We start from the raw sequence: 21797 nt of genomic DNA on the forward strand, positions 1-21797 counted from the left end.
CATCCCAGGTGTGGACACATGGCCTGACTTTGGAGCCGCTTTGGACCCACATTCCCGACACGAAGGGCCCCCCCAGTTCCAGTGGAAACCTTCCCAACAACCCTGATCTTCCCTTGTCCTTATGCCACAGGCTTTGACACACAGGCCCTCACCAAGTGCTTGCTGGCTGAATGCACCTGCACCAGGCACTTCTAGTCGTCCCCCCACAGCAGCTCCAGAAGTCAGAAATCCAACCTAGAGTAAGCCCATGACCACAGATTCCACGGAAAGAGTGGTGGGCCCCAAGTCTGAGGTCCCCCACATGGTGCCCAAGGTTTATCACAGAGACACTGACACTAACGATGGAGATACTGTACGTCGCGGGCCATTGTCTGCCCCATGGGCTCTCCGGTGTCACCTCTGTGGTCCTCCCAGCGACCCCAGCATCCCCTCCTCTCCTTTCCCCTGCCCCAGACCCTGGCGACAGCAGTGGGTACAAGACCAAGCTGGGTGGTTTGGGCACATGGGACTGAGCACGATCATCAGGAGCGATGGCCACAGTCCCGAGTCCCTGATTGTCACCTGTGGCCACTGGCTCTGAAGAGCCACTCAGGGGATGGACGGCTCTGTTAGTGGGGCTGTGGCTCCAGACCCCTAGGTTACCCCTTGTGTTTTCTGATCACAGTAGTTTTGTTCTCCACCAGTTATTAAATATGCAGGGATTTTGTGAACCAGCTGCTAAAAACGGTCAGCATCTTGCCATCAGCCGTCGTAGGACGATTCATACCACAGAAATCAGCAAACACTTATAAAGCCAAACGGAATGACCACGGCTTCATCTCCCACAGATAACCCTGTGACGTGTTGGGGTTTTGTCCGTTGGGGGCTCTTTCTCAGCGAGCAGCGAGTAGGGGCTAGAACATGCCTCCCTTGTAGCTTTTGCATCCTCAGTTTACCCAGAAGTTTTAAGAGCTGGGCCTGCTGTCAGCCAGAGGGTTGGAGGAGGCGAGCCGAGAGAATCAGAGGAGTAACCGAGGCCCCCCTCGCCCCCCCACACTGCCCTCTGTCTCCTGGGACCCGCGAGATGGACCAGTTCAGCCCCTCAAGGCGTTTTACTCCTTTCCTTTGGCGGTTGCCCCAAGCACTTTCTGGACAGAGTCAGATCATGAGGCCAACACAGTTCTCCACCAGACCAGTGATTCTCAACCTTGGCTGCAAGTTAGAAACACCTGGGGAGCTGCTAAAACGTGGCCACGTTTGGAGCCGTGTCTGAGCCCAGTTAAGACCGACTACACATCAGAGCATCGGGGTGGGGAAGGCCCAAGTGCCAGTATCTTAAAAACAAACACCCCTTGATGTTAGGTGCGGGGCAGCCAAGTTAGGAGCCACAGCACTGGACAGTGAGGCCCCAGGCTCGCTGCCTATTAGTCTCCTGGGAGGCCTTTGTTGGTCCTCATGCCTGGGGGGGCCCGCCCAGCCCAACTGAATCCAAACTTGAAAGCTCTCCAGGTGATTCAGCTGGAGCCAGAATCGAGAAGAGCTGCTCTAGACCCAATAAGGATCATCTCTTACTTTGTAGCTCATCTCCAAATATGCAACCATGTTAATAAAAAATAACAACAGAAAACGAGGAAGGGGCACCTGAGTGGCTCAGTGGGTTAAGCATCTGCCTTCGGCTCAGGTCATGATCCCGGGGCCCTGGGATCGAGGCCTGCATCGGGCTCCCTGCTCAGAGGGGAGTCTGCTTCTCCCTCTCCCTCTGCACCCCCTGCCCCCTGCCTCTGCTCTCTCCCACTCTCTCAAATAAATAAAATCTTAAAAAAAAAAAAGCACTAAAGTTACGGAATCTTGATGTTGCTATCACCCCACACGATCAAAACTTCTTCCAAAGGTCAAATGAGTCCCTTGCTCTTGACCCTGAAATCAGAGTCTGAACGTATACAGATGGCACACTACACTCTCTTTACATTTTCTTCTTAATTGTAGGGTGGGGGACTCTCGAGAGTCGGAATGGAATCAAAGCTCTGCTTCGCCCAAGCCCACAAAGTGTTGAGGGGGTGTGCTGGGCAAACGCACAGAAGCCCCCAACAAATATTCAAGACAACCCAGCAGCACATGTGACTCTGCAGCGTATGCATCATGCCTCAATTCCCCAGTTTTCAAACGTAAGTGCCAGGCCCAGACCCTATTCATTACTCACTCCACATCGGTGATCCTCAGACTGAGGTTGCTGCACTAGCAGCAGCAGCAGCGGCTCCAGGGAACTAGTTCGAAAATTCTGGGGGGCTGCATACGCCAGACCCACCGAGTCAGCAGTCCGAGGCCCAAATCTGTATGTAACGAGCCCTCCAGGTGACAGAGACGCCTCCCCAGAGGCGCGTCGACGTTACCAGCTGAGGACACTGCAGGGGGGGAATGTGGTCTAAACGAGGGGGTGGAAAAAAACCAAGCACGGGAAAGAGAGATTGGAGATTTTGCTTTCCTGGGGGTATCCGCACATCCGTTCCAGTTGTGCGGAGCCCCCCACCTGTGAACTGAGAACAAAGCATCCAGATAATTCCCCCATCGAGGTTAACTGCCACTGAGAACACTAGATCATGGCAGGATTGAAAAAATATATATTATGCAAACTTTCTTCTTTCTCTGAAAGAAAACATCCGAATGCTTGGGCAGCATCTTGAGACTGCTAATGGGCCATCTCCAGGGATTTTCTGAGGCCCTGTTCTTCGTCCTTCTGTCATCTTGTGCCTTTCAAACCTTTAAGTCTCCCCTTGGATGTCCCATTCGTCTTTGTGTTCCTAGCAGCCCAGTTCTGAATTTTGTGTGGGTTCTGCGAAGGGAGGGACACAGTCGCCGCACTCTTCTGTGGCATTGGAATCCCAGAATTCGAGTGAGCGATGGTCTCCAGGGACTTCATGGCCTCGTGTATCCCACAAGGATGGTCTCTTGGACGCCAATGACTACAGGGGCGGGGAACCTGGGGTAGTGACGGTAGGTCTAGGTCACCGGGCAAAAAGCCTGCACGCCTGCCACCTACCCGATAGTGGTTTCATTGCCTCACCTTGGTTTTGGGGGAAGAGTGTCCTCAGTGGGGATCCTTGAAGATCCCTCCCACCCTGACTACCCCAGATCTGCACCCCGTTCTGAGTGCCCAGCCTTGTGTACCTGGATGCTCCCGGCTTTGCCCAGCACCCTCAGATGTTGTAGTGATGGATGCCAAGAGGACCAGAATCCAGAACTGACCACAGCTCCACTGCCCCAGAAGATTAGAAGAAGCCCCATACGCTGGGGGAGATGGAGGAAGAGACCCCCAAGGAGAAGGTGGGGTGGGGCGGGGTAGGAGCAGGAGACAGGGGGTCTGGGGCGCAGGTCATGGTGAGGGGCCAGATAGGGCAGAGAGCCGGCCACTGAGGCAGCAGTGAGGGAGTCGATGGGAGGGCAGGAGATAATTTGGGGAGGAAGCTCCCTGATTAACCTGCGATCTTCATATGCTCTTTAAAGTCCGAAATTCTCCATTCTTCAGAGGAGAGCCAAACACAGGCGCCGGGCCTGTAATAATAAAAACCAGAGCCCAGGAGCCACATGCGAAGCTTGAGTTTCACCATTTGTCCTGCTGTTGGCCCAGCCACCCCTTTGACTTTGGGGTCTGCCTACCTCACCAGAGGCACCCGTATCACTTCTGGGGTCCTGTCAGAGAGGTTTCTAGGCTCTGGCCAGGCCAGTTGGATGCAGCATCACCAAAAGGGGCAAGGGTACAACCTGTCACAGGGATGCCCCACCAGCTAGTATTGCTTTGGGTTTTTTAAATTTTGTTTTGTTTTGGTTTTGGTTCCAAATGTGCAAGAAGCAGATGCTGCCCACAGAAGCCAAAGCCAAGGATGCCTGCGTGTGTCACCATGTGGCAGATCCATCTTCCGGCCTCCCCCCACCCCCAGTCAAGCAAGTAGCCATCATTTATAAAAACACAGCGCACACTGGGTTTTAATGAGAAAATAACTGTATACTTGCATCGAATGCTTCACGATCACTATAAAACCAAAGCAGGATAATAACATTTAAGTGGTTAACATACACAGGAGAGCCAGATACAGAGTATAATTTTCAAACACAGTATTGCTACTTCCCTCCCCACCCTCCTCCTCCGAAAAAAAAAAAAAATGTCATTTGGGTAAAGGGCAACACAAAATCAAAATTGGCAGCTCACTCACTGAATGCTTAAAATTCAGGAAATTGGTTCTGTCACTAAAACTGGATATATTCACCATCTCTAAACACTTAGGCTATTTTTTTTTCAATACATAGTTTAATTACATCCATTCTTTAATTGGAAAAAAATGTTTGTCTTCAGAGACAAGAGTCAACACCATTTTAGAGTTTCTTGTTACGCTTTATTACGTGTGTGTGTTGTGTATATATGTGGACACTGACCTATATACTGCTTATATGTCATTGTCTAGGGTGGGCAGCATGCAGAGGTGTAAAGAGGCAAGGAAATTGCATTGTGTCATCCAAGTAGAACACAGCCCAGCCTCCTACCACTGACAGACCCTGTTTCCATAATTTCTGGATGAGAAAGCCAAGGCATGTCAGTAGTTAATCAGCTCCCGAGGAAAGTGAACATCTATAAACACTGTGGGAAGGAACACTTTCAGGGAAGCTTTTAACATCTACAGAATCTAAACATTTGTTATAGTTGAGATTAACAAGCTTGCGTGCTATTTGGGGGCAGGGACGAGCATCAGAGGCCCATTTTTTTTTTGCTTGGACAAGCCTCTTCCTCTTGATGAGATTAGGCAGGAATGACTCTCCTCCAAGGGGTCGGTTGCGTCTTCAGAAGGTTAAAGGGGCTCATTTGGGATCCCAGAGCCTAGCACGGTGCTATGTACAATGGCCAATGTTTTCTGAAGGAGTTAAAAAACTCAAGAGCCCAGAGAAAATCTGGCTCTTCCAAGGGAACTGTGATTTACACCTTAATAGGATCATAAGTGAGTGGAGCAAGGAAATAGCAGTCGTCAGAAGGCAGCAGAGGGAACGAGCAAACGCTGGAGATGTAGGGGCCGTAGTTAAGCAGCTTTGTGACTGTGAGAGGGTCACGGACACTCTGCATCTGTTGCCTTATCTGCACATGGAGCACAGGCCAAGGGACTCGGCTCTAGGACTCTACGCAAAGCCTAGAGTCATGCTTCTGGTTCAATCAACTGCGGTCAACGGCCAATGGGTCTGCCTCTAAAGCGATTCCATGAACTGTGTGGCCTCCTAAGCTTTCCCATCAGCTGCAGATCCTCCTTTCAAATGTAGGTTTAAGGTGGGTGAACACATGGCTTCCTTCAACACAGAATAAAAAAACTGTAGGTTGGTCCCGGGGGCAGCTGGGCCTGTTTCCTCTGGTGAAAGATGGTGTTGGTCTCTATCACGTCTGGCTCACTAGCAGGTGCAGAGTCGGTCCAGAAAACACGAAGCGGGTTTCATTTCTCGTGCCACTCATAAAACCACTCTGCTCTCTGGCCATCCTTGCTACCTGCCACTGTGCCCCTGAGCCACACAAGAGCTCCGGCCCCTTTGGTTTTCAAGTCCCGTGGCTGCCTGGCATGGGAAGGCCGGAAATCCTCAGGCAAAGCAGCCTTCCTGGGTCCTCTCATTTCACCCATTAGGACTTCCCATCTAACACAGACCTCATTTTCCTGGGAATGTCTGTCTCCATGCCAGCCTCCCTCACTTGAAAATGAATTCCTTGCAGCAGGGATCTTATTTGGTTTGCGTCCCCAGTGGCTAGCCTATATGGTTGAGTCTTCCTTCAGAATGTTCGGGAGAATAAACCATATAAAGATGGTGCCCACTACCCGTCTCTAGAGTTTGGCTTCAAATTGCAGGTTCCCTTGGCAGTTTTAAAGGATCCTTGTAAGTCATCAGACAGTTGCATTTTTACTCTATGCCCACTGCTTGTCTGTGAATAAACTTTCCCCCTAAAGTCAACACTAGTCTATTAAAAGAAGCGAAGATAATGTGCCTAAAATCTACATACAAACTGTTGTGGCATTGCTACTTGTCAGGATAACATATCAGAGCCTATGACATAACAACATAAAAACAAAAAGGAATTTTAGTGAGGTCTGGCTTAATTATTGCTTTTCTTTTAAAAAAAAAAAATCATAGTTTTAAAACAAATAGAAAAAAAAAAAGGCTGGTCAGTTTTTTTTTTCCTCATGGCCAGAATTAAAAAACTTTTCTCATCCAGAAATTCAGGGCACCCAATTATTGAATACCCTTATCATATTGCTTTAAATGACAGAAAGAGTAAAGCTGGCATCCTCTACAGTATACTAAGCTATGAATACAAAGCATGAGAATAAATATGGTACTTTTCTAAATGTCAAATTACAAAACCGCTCAAAACTTTGCAATTGTGACTCATGCAAATACCAGGTTAGGTCAATTTAATATTACAAATACTGCATCAGGTCGGTGCCTCTATATCCCTTTTCATAAAAAAGAAATTCTCACTCACTCCTGACGCTGGCAGACAGCTTTGGAGGAAATAACTGTACACCCTTGTCCCATGTTCATTCTGGAATTTTAATCCTCGTACACACACTTTACCCAAACACACAAAGGCACGTGCGCATGCACACACACGCGCACACACGCACACACACACACACACACACACCATCTTTAGGATTTGTAGCTGATTCCAAGCCTGCATTTATATTTCTATTCTATATTTTTTCTATCATCCTGAAAAACGCTGGTTGCTCAGCAAAAATAGTATCTCTTACTTCCTTATTTTCCTACTTTCTCCCTCTCTGTTTCTCTGTCTACCTTCATGACCTTTTCTTTAACGTGTCCTTTCTGATTGATCCAAAATAATCTATCATTCCTCCTACCAAGGTCCACTTTATAATATAAAATATAGTTATAAACACCTTTTTATTTTCTGTCCTCTGCCTCTCTAAGGCAGCGTTTGCCCTTTTTTTAATTATTGCCATTCTAAAAATACCCCTAACCATCTTGAGCCAAGCCATTGAGTGTGTACAGATTTTATACATGGATATACTCCCCCCATCCCATCATAAAAATAGTTGTTGCCCGCTAAATATAGTTTTCATATGAAGAAACGTAACTGTGAAAATGTGTTCTCATAAACAGCAAATTAGTCAATACTAGAAGCAGACGAGATCCTAAAGCTAAAATAATCCATTTGGTTTGGCTTTCTCCCTCTTTCTCAACCCCCTCGTGTAGAATAGATTGTGTTTGCAACATGAAGAAACATTGTCTTAAAAATGTGGATTTTTATGTATTGCCCATCATTAATTGCTCCCAATTAAAAACAATTCAATGCAAGAAAAGTGGAATCATAAGTGCCTCTTGCAGGCAAATAGAGAGCAACTTGCATTTCATTTTATGGCTGCTGGAGGAAACAGAGTGATCCCAACACCTCTGATGCTGTGAGAGAAGGTGGGAAACCGATGCAGGGAGTATCCAACGCCCTGTAGATGCACCAGCGTGGGCTCTACTGCTCTAAATGGCCCTGTTACCAATGTTTGTCCTCATCACCCAGCGAGGCTGGTCTTAGTTCTGCCTGTAGCAACCATGTTGATTTGCTTGTTACTGCTTTGTCCTTTTGGATCAACTGTGGATTGGTCCAAAACCCAGGTGATTCTTCGAGTCTCAAAAAAAAAAAAAAATCCTTTCTCTTTTGACTCCTGGGTGTTTACAGAGTTTGATGGGTGGGCTTCTTTTCATCGTTGGTCATTGCAGCTTCTGGTCTACGTAAGGATTGTGGAGTTTGTTCGCACTTTAATAAATATTCCATTAAAATGCTTCGATGTGTGGATTTCTTGGTTTCTTGGTAACCCAAGCACCAAAGAAGCTTCCTGGGCGGAAGGAAGTTTATTATTCATGGTCCTCTTCCTCCTGGTTGGCATAGATCCCTGCCTCCCAGCGCAAGGCCAGTGCGCTCTTTCTTCGATTAACCCGTGTGGCCTCAAGGACCTGAAGAGAGAGGGAAGAAAATTAATCAGAGTTCATGGATGTTCTCTACGTACACAAACCAACTTCTCCGTGTCTTTCGTCCTTTCCCTCTCAACAGCATCTAAGAAACAGAAAATAATAGTGTCTGGTATGGCCAGGAGGTAGAAGAGACGTGGCAAATAAAGCAGGGAGGGAGGGTCTGGATATGCATTCATTCCATAGCCAAATTTCATTTGCTATTTGACCCATACTTTTCAATAGAGAAAGATTTAATTTCCCTAAAGTGTTCTGCTGGGTTTTTTTCTTCTTCTTCCTCCAAATTTTCATTTAAATTCTAGTTAGTTAACGTATAGTGTAATATTGGTTTCGGGAGCAGAATTTAGTGATTCATCACTTACATAAAATACCCAGTGCTCATCGTAACAAGTCTGCACATCTTTTTGAACTAGACTTTACTCTGCCTTAAGTCTTCTGATAACACAGTAGGTCTCTGCATGTTATCTGATCAGTGCTGTCTGATGGAAATGTTCCATATCTGTGTCATCAATATGGTAGCCAGTGAGCTATATGGCTATGGAGCACTTGGAATAATAAGGCCAGTGTGGGTGAGAAGCTAAATATTTAATTTAAATTAATTTTAATTTTAATATCCTCACGGACCTTGTGACTACTATAGTGAACAGCACAGCTATCGATTAACCTTAGTCTCTTTGTAAACTAGCAAACCAGAAAATAATCCCAAACAACTGGACCAATGTAGATTCTATCCATCAAGCTTTGTGGACTTACACAAGCTATGATCATATTTATCATAAAAGTCTACTTTGGTAGAACTAAACTTCCAAGAGAAACTAAGTGGAAAGAAAAATAGCTTCCCAGGCCAATAAAAAGCAATCTGAGCATAATGATGCAACATCAGGGCCCAGGTTGCCTAACAAATGAAATGCAAGGTAACAATATCAAGGACAGGTAGGCTCACCACCATTGGGGTAAGGCCTCCCTCCCTCCAGTTCACTACTAGAATAGTCTGTAGACGCCAGGGGGAAAACTTTAGCCAGTCTGTTCCCGCTTTGGTTCGATTGAGATGAGATCCAGATGGATGGCATTCAGGTTGCCAACATATGAGAAATGGCTCGATTTCATGACACTGCATCACAAGCAAGCCCATGCATGCCAACCAATTAAATTATGGTGGCATTAGCTTAAGAAGCGCAGTTGCTGATTTTAAAGAAAAATCTAGCAGAGTCGACACAGATTGACATCCAAACTACAATGAAGGCTTTGCTTATTCTAAGAACAATCATTTTGGCATGGAGCAGAGATGCAGGCAACTCTAGAGAAGCAAGGAGATGCAGGTTGCAGGCAGTGCTGGGGCCAAGGCACAAGCAAGTTCCGGGTAGATTTATGGTCTAGGGGTCCATCTCAACCTGCCTCTTTGGACCTCTGACAAATGGATGGACTTCCCAGACTTCCAGTGTGCTTTCCCCAGTGCCCCCAGCAGGGACAGCCAGACCTAATAGGTAGGATGCACTCAGCCACGTCTCCTAAATGAATGTTCATTGTTAGGCACACAAGCCATGTCATAAAGCATCTTGCATATAAGCATACCATGGTCACTTATTCAATATCTAAGAATAAGAAACCAGTAGGAGCAAAAAAATGCTTCCAAGTCTGGTATAATTAAGTAGAGGATTCATCTAGAAGGTTAGTGCATGGTAACACGTTACTGAGAAACAGTACAGGACTGGAACCAGAAGCCCTGACTTTCTTTTCCATTCCATCTGGAACACGTTGTTCATGACATCTTGCGTCTCAACTTTCTTTATCTGTAAGATGGAGACAGCACCTGCCCTGGGACGCAGGCTTTCTCTGGAGACAGTGCTGACTCGTCTGAAGTCCAGATAAGTCTAGATGTAAATCTTAGTGACTGTGTGACCTTAGAAAAGTCACTTACCCTGGGCCTCAGTTGTCTTCTATATGAAATGGGAGTAATAAAAGCTACAGGACAAAGCTGGCCCGAGGAACAAATGAGGCAATGTATGTATGTATGGCAGAGCTCCCAATGCTCTGCAAGTTTTCAAATAATTTTTGCCATCATTATTGGAGGGTGCTTTGTAAACTATGAAGTGGTATTCAGACATAAGGCACTTTTATAAGGAGCTCTATCTACACTGTTGTCTCCAAGTATACAAGGCTTCTAGTCATGGACTGGCTCAGGGTGAAGTCATTCCACCTGATGGCTTTTTGAAGAGTCAGAGGCCAAGCTCTTGGAGAAGGTTTCTAAATAAGCAACTGCAGAGAGAGGGAGAGAGAGGGAGAGAGAGAGAGAGAGAGAGAGAGAGAGAGAGAGAGAGAGAGAGTGTTTCTAAATCTGGAGCAAATCTAGAGCTCTGACACTTTAGTTCCTGCATATTAACTTTACTTCTTAAAAGTCCATTCCTTTCTTTTCTGGGCACAAAAAGGACTTGCCTCTGGGGCTCTAGTAACAGCAAACACATCACACATTCTCTTGAATGACTTACTGATTTGATCCTCATGACTGGTCTATGGGATAAGTTCTATTATTACTCGTATTTCCCATAGGAACAAACTGAAGCATGGGGAGGTTAAGTGGACCAATGTTACTCAGCTGGAGGAAGAGCTGAGGTTGGCATCCAGAATTCTGGGTGTGGAGCTGCTGCCCTAGGCCACCATGGTACACTGCAGCTAGAGCCCATAAGGAGTCTGTTGGAAGAAGCAACAGAAAGAGCAAGAATACTCTCTAAAGGAATGGAGAGGGGAAAACCTACAAAAAACTTAAAAATAATAATAGAAAAATCTGATTTAAGGTTTTATCACTTTCACAAATTCAGATTTAGGTCTGCTGGGAGGGAGAAAAAAAAATCAATCCTCTTTGAACAACCCTCTTAATATTAATTTTCTCTATCTAGCGCTTGGGGGAATTCAAGGAAATCACTAATCTTTGCATAGAAACCAACAGACAGTTGTATTTGGGGGATGGGCAACAAAAGGCAGAGGTTGGTTAAGTCATGTCAGTCACTCCATTTACATTAATATTTTGTTCTTCCTAAGTCCTCTTCAATTAGAGATAGATTGGGCCCAGTTTTATCTTCCTTGGACATATTTGGCCAGATTTTCATTATTCTTAATTATGTTAACTCAAAGGGGATGGAGCTGGGGGCCTAATTCTTCCACTGCCATTGCTTAGATGAGACCCACAGTCAGTCACTGAGGAGGGTACATGGAACGATAACTTTTATATTTCATTGCTCATTTTATATCTTATGAAAGAAAATTACTGATAATCATCAGCTCCCATCCCTGGTACTCATTATTTTGCAAAATTGGGAGATTTAAAAAATATATTGTGCTATAAATTAGCACAACCATCTTGAAGAACATTTTGCAAAATGTAATGAATGTGAGGATGTAAAAGCCCCGGAACTAGTACTTCCACTCCTCGATGGAGAGACATTCTTCCATAGGTTACGCAAGGGGATACGTATAACAACATTCACTGAAGTGTTGTTTGTAACTGCAAAAAACAAGGAAAAGAGAGAGAGAGAGAGAGAGAGAGAGAAACAACATTTCCATCAATAGGAGGTTGAGCAAACAGTGATATATTCATTCAGTGGGATACTCCACAGCAGCTATAATGAATGGACTGGAGCCCTCGGTAATGATGTGGACACATCTAAAACCAATGTGGACACAATAAAGTAAGGAGCAGAGGATGCTGCAATATGATATCATTTCTAGAAAGACATAAAGCATGCAAAACCAACATGTTATCCGTGTACATGAACATATGAAATATAAATATAAAAACATGCATAGAGATGATCAACATTGAACTCAAGAAAAGTTACCTCTCAGGAGAGAGAGAAATGGGGGCTGGGGAGAAGCAACAAGAGGGCTTGAATGGTATTTGCAAAAGCAATATCATTAATATTCATTATTAATATCCATTATTAATATTAATAATTTTAAAATATTAAACAGATATTGTGAAATGATAAGAGTGGTCAAAGCTGGGTAGGTGGGCTTTATTGTTTTATTTTATCTCATATTATTGGAACATCTGAATGCCAACTCCACAGCATCAGGGACTTTGCTTGGTTGACTGATCTATTTTGGAAACTAGAAGAGTGCCCAGTGTACACTTGGTCCTCAATAAATTGCTAACTGAGCGAATGGATGAATGAGTCTCCCTACAGTTCTGTATATTTGAAATAATTCTTTTAAAAAATAGTAAAAAGCTAAAGAAAAAATATAAAAACATTGTGTTTTCCCACAGCAAAAAAAGAAAGGAAAGAAAGAAAGAAAGAAAGAAAGAAAGAAAGAAAGAAAGAGAAGGGAAAGAGGAGGAGAAGAAGAAGAATGTAAAAATTAGGGGAGAATGAAAAATACTCTGATTTTTCGTAGCACAAGTAATTGCAAAATATGTGTAAAAGGAAATTGTAGAAGAAAGGAGGAGACTTTTTGGAAATTCAATGCGTAAATTAGGAGCTTCCAAAAGAAAAAAAAAAAAAACAACCAACCCAACCACCAGGCTTAAAGATGGGAGCGGGGAGGGGAGTGGGCAGTGGGATGGTTCACTTTGGGAACAACTGATCATGAGTCTACGCAGTGGAACTCTCTGGAACTCTCTGGATTGGTGTTACAGACAACAAAGGGCTGGTCAGACCCGGCAGCTCGGTCCTGCTGAGCTGCACTTTCCTGAGCAGACCAGACTACACCGGCTAGAAGCGCCTGAAGAAACTAAAGTCCGTGCCCTTGGGTGCGAACACCTTCCAGATCCACGGGCAGGGCAAGGTCTTCTCCAGCCCCCACCACACAGCACAGCAAAGCACAGCAGCGGGGAGCACCGTTGCATGTACCCCAACATTTCCAGGCAGTCCCCAGTTCCGAAAAGGCTGGAAGAAACAAACAGGAGACCAGCTGCCTTCTTGCCCGCCTCCTGGAACACATCTGCACACGGCAAACCACAGGGGCATGCACCTGGGTCACGCATGCAGGGACACCAAGACAAACAAGTGGAAGAGTACCTCGGAAGTCACCTTGCAAGACAGTAACTTAGAGGTGTACTGGCGGAGAGGGAAAAGAGCAGGGTTAGTACACGGCAGAGACACACTCGCACGACACCCCCCAACACCCCAGCTGGAAACCAGTCCCCCCGCTGGGGGCGGACGGGAGGGGAGGACTCGCTTCATCTGATAGGAGTTTATCCAGAGATCTCTACCCTTTGGAGCAAGGAGATACCCTGCCACCCACTGATAAAAATATCAGAGAAGCCACACATTGTTAATTCAAGAGTCGTCGCTTCCGTTTCCTGTGCCTTGAATTAACAAGATTCTCCTCCGTCCCCCCGCTGCCTTGTGGCCCACTGTCCCACAGGAGGAGGACCCTAACCACAGGCAGGGCGTGATTTGGAGCCCAGGTTGGGGGTGGGTGGGTGGATTCCATGAAGCTGAGCCCAGGTGGTTCTCATCACTATTTGGGGGGTCTGGCTAGGTTCCTGGCAGGGGGGTGATCATGCAGGAACTAGAGGGACTCTTTGGTTCCTGTAGGAAACTAAGTCCCTGCAAGACAAGCCCAGAACAAAATGGACCAGCTATGGGAAATGACAGAAGAATGCCCCCCCTGTGGGATTATGGTATTGACCTCATATCCACAGCTTAGGACACTGGAGGCATTTCTTGGTCTCTGCCATTGGCATCACGGACTGGTTATATGGGGTCCTATGTCCGGGGTCATTAATGGCTTCTAATGTGTAGTGCTACAAAGTAGAGTTCTGTAATGATCAGGCTGAGGATGGGGCTCCGATGAATCCTCTGTGTCCCCCCACAGGGTGGGAGCGGCTAGGAGAAATCTGGGCAGCACGAAGAATCCTTGATTGCGGCTCAGCTTCCCATGGAGCCGGGGGTGTGGGGCTCTGGATGGGCTCATCCACTCACTGAGAATAAGTGGGTGGGTGTCTTGGTTTGAGGGGAAAGATGTGCGAGGAATTCTTAGAAAAGCAATGAACTGCTAGTCCCCAGCTTTGCCTGAGAACAGGTGAGGCCTTCTCTCATTCCAAGACCGGCAGGGGTGACCAAAAGACTTCTCAGTAACTGTTTTTGGGGTGAGATAGAGAGTAGAAAATCCACCACGAGTAGATCCTATGGCACAGGCGGGGTTGGGGCTGAATGCCTATGCGAGGCCGTAATTTGGACGCAGGTCAGCAGCTCTTCAATTGAGAAAGAGAAAGCAAACCACCAACCTGCTCAGGAGCGTCACTGACTCAAGAACCTACCATCCTCTTCTGGATGAGGGAACAGCTGGCCAGAAAACCACTTTGGCCTAAATATCCTTCCTTTGCAAGGCATCAAGGAGCCTTTTAGGAAACTATGATTCATCAGCCCATCGTGTGTTCCATGACTAACCAGAGATGGTATCAGGCCTAGATAAGGGGACGTTTCCACATAAGAAAACCATTTCCAGAAAAGAGAAACCCACAATAAGGACAGGACTGTCGCATCTGGCTGTGCGATGCACGCACGGAAGCACCAGGCTGAGGGGGGTTGTTGGGGCTGGAGCTCGGTGCCCTCAATTCTATCACGGTGTGGCAGGGACAGGGGTGCATCCTGGCAGGTGCCTTTTTCTAATTCTTAAAAGGGCCCCGTGAAGGCTGGTAAGCAGCCAGGGAAGGGGGTAAGGGTGGGGACAGCAGCCTCCCTGCCCTCAAATTTGCTGAGGGGTCCATTAGTCAGTGGGGCCCGGCTGAGGCCTTGAGCACCGAGATTCTCCTTGGTGATCACATCAGACGGAACAGGGAAACCAGTGGGCGGGCACCTGCTCAAGGTCTGAGCTGGTAACAAGGATGGCCACTGGGGTGGGTGGGGGGCACGTTTCCAGGTCCTTGTTACTGACTTTTCCACCAACTTTGAAAGGAGCGGAACAATCATAGATGACTTAAGGTCCCTGATGCCGTGACTTGTGGGGAGATACCCCAAAAGAGAGAGTCATGATTTAATTTCCCATCTTCTGTCATTCTCTGAGCCGTCACCTTGTTTCCAGCAGAAGAAGGGACAGCTAAGAGCCCTGGAAGAGGCTGCCGAATACTGCGGCTTCCCCCGCACCATCGCCTGGCAGGGGTTCCTTGAGCCAGAAGCCTCCTTCCAGTCTTGCATATGATTTTTTTATATATATATATAAAGTGGGAAAATGTAAGCTGGAAACGAGCTGGGGATGGGACTCCGGAGACCACTGCTGCTCCAGGGTGGGGGTATTGAATCTGCCTGGATGGCAAGGACATTTTTCTTGGGGTTGGCAAAAACTCGTGGAAACTATGCGCACAGCTTCTCTTGGCTCCTGTGTCTTCTCTTTCTCCGTCCTTCCTGCTCAGTAAGACCGTGCGTCTAACATACCACTACACATGCAGCCCAGAGGCCCCATTCTGTTTCTAGATCTTCCTTCTCCTTGGCCAGCAAGTTAGGATTCTTTTCGTTCCAGTTAGAAAGAGCTTGCTGCTTCCTAAGAGCAAACACAAGGTTCGGTCCGGATCCTGTGCGGGACCTGCTGCTGCCAGGTGACTTACTGGAAGGAATACTGGCAGGTGGGTGTGTAATGTGACACTGGACTCAGGTGAGCCATGTGAGGCTCCTGGAGGGTGCAGAGTCTAAGAAGCCACATCTCGCCCACAGAACAGTGTGTATGGACTGAACCAGGAAAGCTGAACTACCAGCTTCTGGGACAGGGAATCCAGGTACACAGTCAAACATCAAGCAATCCATTTGTTCCCTATGATGATCCTTCTGGAAGAAGAGACAAGGAAAGAGGGGGCCAGGGATCAGCAAGGGAAACAAATGAAAGTTCATTCGTTCGTACGGGTAAACATCAACACGTTCTCCAGTGACTGATGTAGATACGATAGAAAGGATCCCCTGAATTAGAAGGTCTGAGAGGTGAAGTCACAGGTGCCTCTAAATTCAGGTTTGGCAGATGGTCACGTATTTGCTTTAGAAGCAATCTGAGCAGGTGTTGGAAGTTCTGGGTCTCTTAAAAGAGGATATAGTGGATTGGACAGATTTTGTTCTGTTCCTAAGGACTTCCTCCAACAATAAACGTGGTTCTCTTGTAGTACCAAGGATTTGCAAAACACCTGGCTTTGGATATTAACAGCCCGGTTAGTTAATAGGTTTCTTCCTTATTTGAAATGTTTATTTACTTGAGAAAAATAGAGACAGGAAGCTGCCTCTCACTGAGTGAGGGGTCATCGTATATTGAAATGTTGGTTCCAAGAAGCTTCCTTAATGCAGAGGGGAAACCCAATCTGGTTGCATCCTGAGTTTGCAGGAAGGTGGCTTCCAGCCCCTGTGGGTGGAATGAGTAGCAGTGGGCTCTTCGTTTGGGTGGGTAGTATTTCCTTCTAGGATCTGCACCTCAACACAAAAGGCTCACACAAGAGATATGTGGCTCGTGCTTAGGAAACACTTGCATGGGTCACATGCAGAGTGGTTCCTTTCACTCCTCCCCTTCCATGCTGGATGCAAGGGGTCTGCTCCGTTAACTTTCACCACAGCTGCTGACAGACACTGCAGACTCACCGGGAGAAAACAAGCCACTTACAGCACTAGGTTTCAAAAGCAGAGGCTCCAGAGAATACCTAAAGGTAAAACTCCATATTTTAAGTGGGGCTGCAAAGAAGGGCTGGCTCAGGTGACTTCATGGGCAGAAGTCCTATGGGCTTGGGGCAGGAGCCCCAACAGCAGAAGGGTCTGCGCCAGCTGCCAACGGCCAGGCCCCATCCACTGTGCAGTACAAGGAATGGCCCCCAAATGCTCCAGCCTAACAGAATAGCCAAGTCAGTGTTCCAGGCAGCTTAGGTGTAACCCCAAGGGAGAGGGACACAAGCGAGTCATCAGGCTGCTACAGATATGTCTGCTTTCTGTATCATTAAGTATTTTAAAAGCATCGTTCGGTATCTGGATTTACGTCCAGAAACCCTCGGACTTAGCCCACTAGGATATGCAAGGCAGCAAGTAGGCATGGGAGTCCTACTGCGAGCCCATAGCATTCAAGTTTAAAGTGACCCAATAATTTATCATCCAAACTGGGGCACTTTCAGAGGTGAAAGAGGAGGCTACTGGAAATCACACCAGAACCACAGGCATAAACCAGCACAGTCTGGGTAAACTGGGCAGTGTCTTCAATTGACCCAAGCAAAACTGTGTGGGAATGCGGGATGATCACTTCAATAAATGGTACAAGACTGAAGCTACCAGACTCCCAGGAGGTTGGCACAGGCCCGAGGCTGGTCCCCGGGCTCCTGGCTGTGGAGACTGTGCGAAACAATGGCCCTTGTGTCTCTTACTGGAGAAAGAAACCACAGAGCAGATGACTTCCTTCATGGCTCATGTGAGTGTCATGTGCAAAAGTCTTGACAACTGAGGGCATCAGGGCAGCCCTGTGGTTTCCAACTGTCATTTTAAATGGCTCTTTCCTGCCAAGCTGTACACACACACGCTTGGTAAGAGTCCAAAACACACTCAGCCTTGTGCACACTGTGTAACATTTATGGGGACTGCTCAGGGTGGACATGAGGGGGATGGCATCATCAGAGCTCTCTAGAGAAATAAAACCTCGACGGGGCAGGCCAGGGATGGTAGCAGTCGGCCCCCTGGTGCCCAGGGACGATTTCAGGGTGTTTGTGTCCTTCCTCTTGTGTTGCCCTAACATGTTTCATTTGTTTTTTCTACACACCCGAAATCCCCAGCACCAGCCTTGCCAGTGGGCTCCAGCCACACTCGGCAGCAGAAGGACCCACTCTTTGCACATTTTTTGAGAAACAGGGCCAAAACACCCAAACCCCACTCCAGGCACGTTAAACAATACATGCGAGAACTGGTTTTGGAACCAGGATGCTGGCCAGAGGACTGTACACACACACACACACACACACACACACCCGAGCCTGAACTGGAATAACCGTACGCCAGGCGGATGTTCGCGCTCGGAGGAGGGGAGGAGGGAAGGAGGAAAAACTTACACTACTATCATCCATCCTCTCACGCCTTTTAGATTTGTGTGTCTCATAGTCTTCCATGAGGGTCTGCATCAGATTCTTGGGCCGCTGGAATCCGGCAGCCTCTTCGGGGGCTAAGTCAGGCTGCGAGCTGGGGCCTTCAGCTGAGGGGGATGGAGGAGGTTTGACTTTCTCTATTGTCCCTGAAACAACACGAAGAGAACACCCTTTCTAAGCTTGTCTGCTCATGACTGCTTCTAGAAAGAACACGGGCAAAAAGCAACCTCTGACAGAGAGCAGTAGTTAAGTGCAGGTCCCCTCACGGCAGAGACTAAAGGTTGAAGCTGAAGTCACAAAGCGTCCGACAAAGACCTCGACCTCAAGGACACCAGTGCTACAGAGTCAGTAGGACCAAGGAGGCCCACAGGCACTTTGGAAACATATGTCAGAAAGACACTGGCTCCAGGTGTTCTGGGGACATGTCCTCTATCACGGATTGGAGGATTTGGCTGTCAGAGGTGGCGGTGCCATCGAGCCTTTCGAAACCCACTTTTTAGAGCTGAGGAAAACAGGCCTTGCAAGGGGGCCATCATGCGGAGGCCCCAGGGTGCTGGTGATGGTACCAGGTCCCCTGCTTTCCTTACCAGGTTCTTTTCTTACATGAGAAACCACCCACAGGCAGCCGACCTGCCCAGCCTTTCTGCATGGATAGCCCAGGACTATAAAACATTTGAATTGAGAACCAGGCTTGTTCTTCCCAGGTCACCCCAGTCTTCCATTGGCCAGCTTCCTTCTTGACCTTACCTGCCGGGGTCCTGAGAGCATATGGTTTGAGACCCTCAGACCATAAGGTAGGAATACCGACAAAGGTAAGGTCCGTGTTGTAGAAAGGTGTGTGCCAGACTTTGGGAAGGCGTGACTTTAGCTTCTGAAGTGCTCCACAAGAATTCTCAGGATAAGGGGATTGGGTCAACTGTGATGCTACGGTGACTCCAGACACTTTCGTTAAGACGGTCTGCATCCTTCCCTCTTGGGAAATGCCTGGCCCTGATTTCTGGCCCATCACGGGGTTGGTCTCATTGCCACAGAGCCCCAGGTGCACTTCTGAGAAGTACCTTCAGGTGCAACAGCCACGATTTTTCCAACTATGCCCCTCGTGGGAGGCATGGTGAGGGTGATGGACAAGGAATGTAGAGGAGATACACAAAATAAAGAGGGCCATTTGAGTCGAAAAGTTTGGAAAGCACCAGTGGAGGAGACAGACCCATTTGACCCCTTTCATTCTCCAGTGGAAGGTGGCTCATGTTTCTTCCTCTGACTCCCTAGACTTCTAACTTGGCAACAGCCTGCTGTAGCCACAGTCACGAATGAAGCCCAGGGACGTATCTCTGGGTGGGCGGCTACCGTCCTTTGCACAGCTCCTTTTGATGGGAATTGGACACCCTCCCGACCCCCTAGAGTTCAGGAAACCCAGGCTTCAATTCTTGCACTTCCATTAACTAGCTCCGTGTTGCTTGTAGACAACCACGTAATTGTTCCCACTTTTATTTTGGGCTGATCGCTTAAAAGTTCCAAGTCTCAACTCTCCCAGCTATAAAAAGAGAGTTTGAGAAGAAGTTGTCTTTGAAGTCCCTTCTAACTCAACTATTTTGCTATTCAGACAAATATTTTTGGCAAGAAGATCAATCCTTATTGGTTAAAAAAAAAAGGCACAGGGCCATCATATTTGGCATATTCGATACGAAGTGGTTTTTAATACACAGGGCACTCTATCTGCAGAGCCACGATTGTATCATTACTCAGTGAAATGCATGGCCTTGACCTAAATTACACAGATCACTAATACAAAGTCTTTTGATAGGACAGTAAGGCAATTAATATTTCTAAGTCCTCAAATTCACTAGCAACGGGTTCTATTTTTTATTATGGAAACAGGGAATACTATAATGATTTATAGACCCATCCACTATATTACATAGTTAGCAGGATTTTACCCTGCCTTCTCAATCTACCCTTCCTTCCTTCTTCTTTTCATACTGAAGTATTTTAAAACAGTCCTAGACCTTAGGTAGTTATCGCCCCTGAGTGCTTAAGGATGTATCTCCAAAAAAATTCCCATTGCCTTTTAAAATGAAACCTTGAAAAATTATACGGCAGAGTGGACAGCACGCAGCTGTGGGGTGAGCCGCTTGGGTTTGAATCTGCTACTTAGCAGCCACAGAACCTTGGGCAAGTTACTTACTGTGTCTCTCATCTCAGTGTCCCCATCTGTAAAATGGGAATGATGCTAGAGGTACCTTCCTCACACAGTTGGTATAAGGACTAAGTTGATGTTTATAAAGTTAATATTTAAGACAGTGAGCATCCAAGGGATCTAGTTACTATTGATTTTCACACTTTGTCTTAGCCAAAAGGCCAAGAAGCGCTACTGATTTCCAGTCTCAAAGAACAGTATGTCTACCGAGGGAGAATGGGCAATTTCAAGGACATACTCTGCATAAGATTTTTACAACTCTTCCAGAACTAGAAATAGACACCACATTGCCAGGTTCAGCATTTTCCAACCGACTTCATGGGTATCCAAATAATTTCCCTGAAGTCATATTAACCTTCTAGAAAGCAGAGCCCATGCTCCAACTTCTTCCTTTCACACATACCATAGCAGGACCCCTGGCTCATGGCATTTTTTTTATACTTCTGTGAAAGCCTTTTCACATATTGGCTTGTATCATATATCTTTGAGCTTCTCTTCTCAGTTAAGCTATCATGTCAACCCAGGATAGGGATGATTTCAAGCATTATGAGCCCCTTAATGTAAAGTTTACATTTGAATGTAAACTCCATTAGAGTAGGTCCTTGTCTGTCCTGGTCATTGCTGGATCCCAGCACCCAGTGGGGTATTTGGCACAAGGGAGGAGCTCCTGTTTGTTGAATAAACCAGCGAGTACATTGTGACATACACTAGCAGCCACTTATTAGATACTTGTGGATTGGGACAAAATTCCCAGTAAAAAAATCTGAGGAAAGAGTTTAAATGTTTTCACCAAAGCCATGAAATAAAGCAATCTTGGTCTACAGAATCACAAACTCAACGGCTTTGTAGTAACAAGTACACTTATGTGGCATTTTAGTTGTAGGCTTCATGTCATGTGATCCTTACAACAACCCTGGGATGTAGTCGGGGTCGATGACATGACATCTGAGAATGGTTTAGAGCACAGAGACTCCGCGGCTAAAGCCAGCCTAAGTTACGTTAGCTAGAGTTAACATTCAGAGTTGGGTCTGGTCTGGAACCCAAATTGTGTTGATTATGGCTAAATTAGATGATGGGATGTAGGCTGAAAGAGAATCATAAAGAGAGTGAAGGGTTAATATAGAGAAGTAGTCAAATATTGAACATTAAAATACATTTCCCAGCTTATTAATATTCCAGCAAAACCACCCATCCCCGGAGCAAGTTTTACCGGCTACAGCCACTAGAGGTCACATGAGTAACGGGTAAGAAGACAGGGCTGAGTGGGTCTGGAACTGCCACCTCCAAAGAGGCTGAGAAGTCAGAGAGAACAGGTGTCACATTGACCAACCCCACGTCACAGCTTCAAGGGAAGCTGTCACAGGTCCCCTGGGAAAGGAGGCACTGGGACCCATCCCTGGACTCCTGGCCATCATGTGGTTGGTATGAGAGGAGGTCGCTTGGCTGCGCTTCTCTGCTGGGCCCTGTGATCTCCAACCATCCTGCCCTCAGGACGGTTCCAACTCTGCACTGGAATTCCGTGTGCCATCTCAGAACTGACACAGATTGCCAAACAGCGGGAGGGGCATCTGCTCCATACCCAACGTC

The 21797-nt window shown here is 46.8% G+C and overlaps 1 protein-coding gene across 11 annotated transcripts in view; it reads right to left on the reverse strand.

Moving 5' to 3' along the window:
• Positions 1-3958: 3958 nt before the first annotated feature.
• The window catches only part of PALM2AKAP2 (PALM2 and AKAP2 fusion), a 457899-nt gene continuing 440060 nt past the window's right edge, over positions 3959-21797 (reverse strand). For 8 of the 11 annotated variants that reach the window (XM_072727724.1, XM_072727717.1, XM_072727721.1 and 5 more), the window contains 3 exons: positions 17981-18159; positions 12999-13037; positions 3959-7971 (listed from right to left, as the gene is read on the reverse strand). In XM_072727724.1, coding sequence (XP_072583825.1) covers positions 7873-7971; positions 12999-13037; positions 17981-18159 — 317 coding nt within the window. In that variant the 3' untranslated portion in view covers positions 3959-7872. The remainder of the gene's footprint in view (positions 7972-12998; positions 13038-17980; positions 18160-21797) is intronic. The other 3 variants (XM_072727723.1, XM_072727716.1, XM_072727718.1) reach the window with 2 other exon arrangements.

Source organism: Vulpes vulpes, chromosome 12, assembly GCF_048418805.1.
Source record: "Vulpes vulpes isolate BD-2025 chromosome 12, VulVul3, whole genome shotgun sequence".
NCBI classification, from domain to species: Eukaryota; Metazoa; Chordata; class Mammalia; order Carnivora; family Canidae; genus Vulpes; species Vulpes vulpes.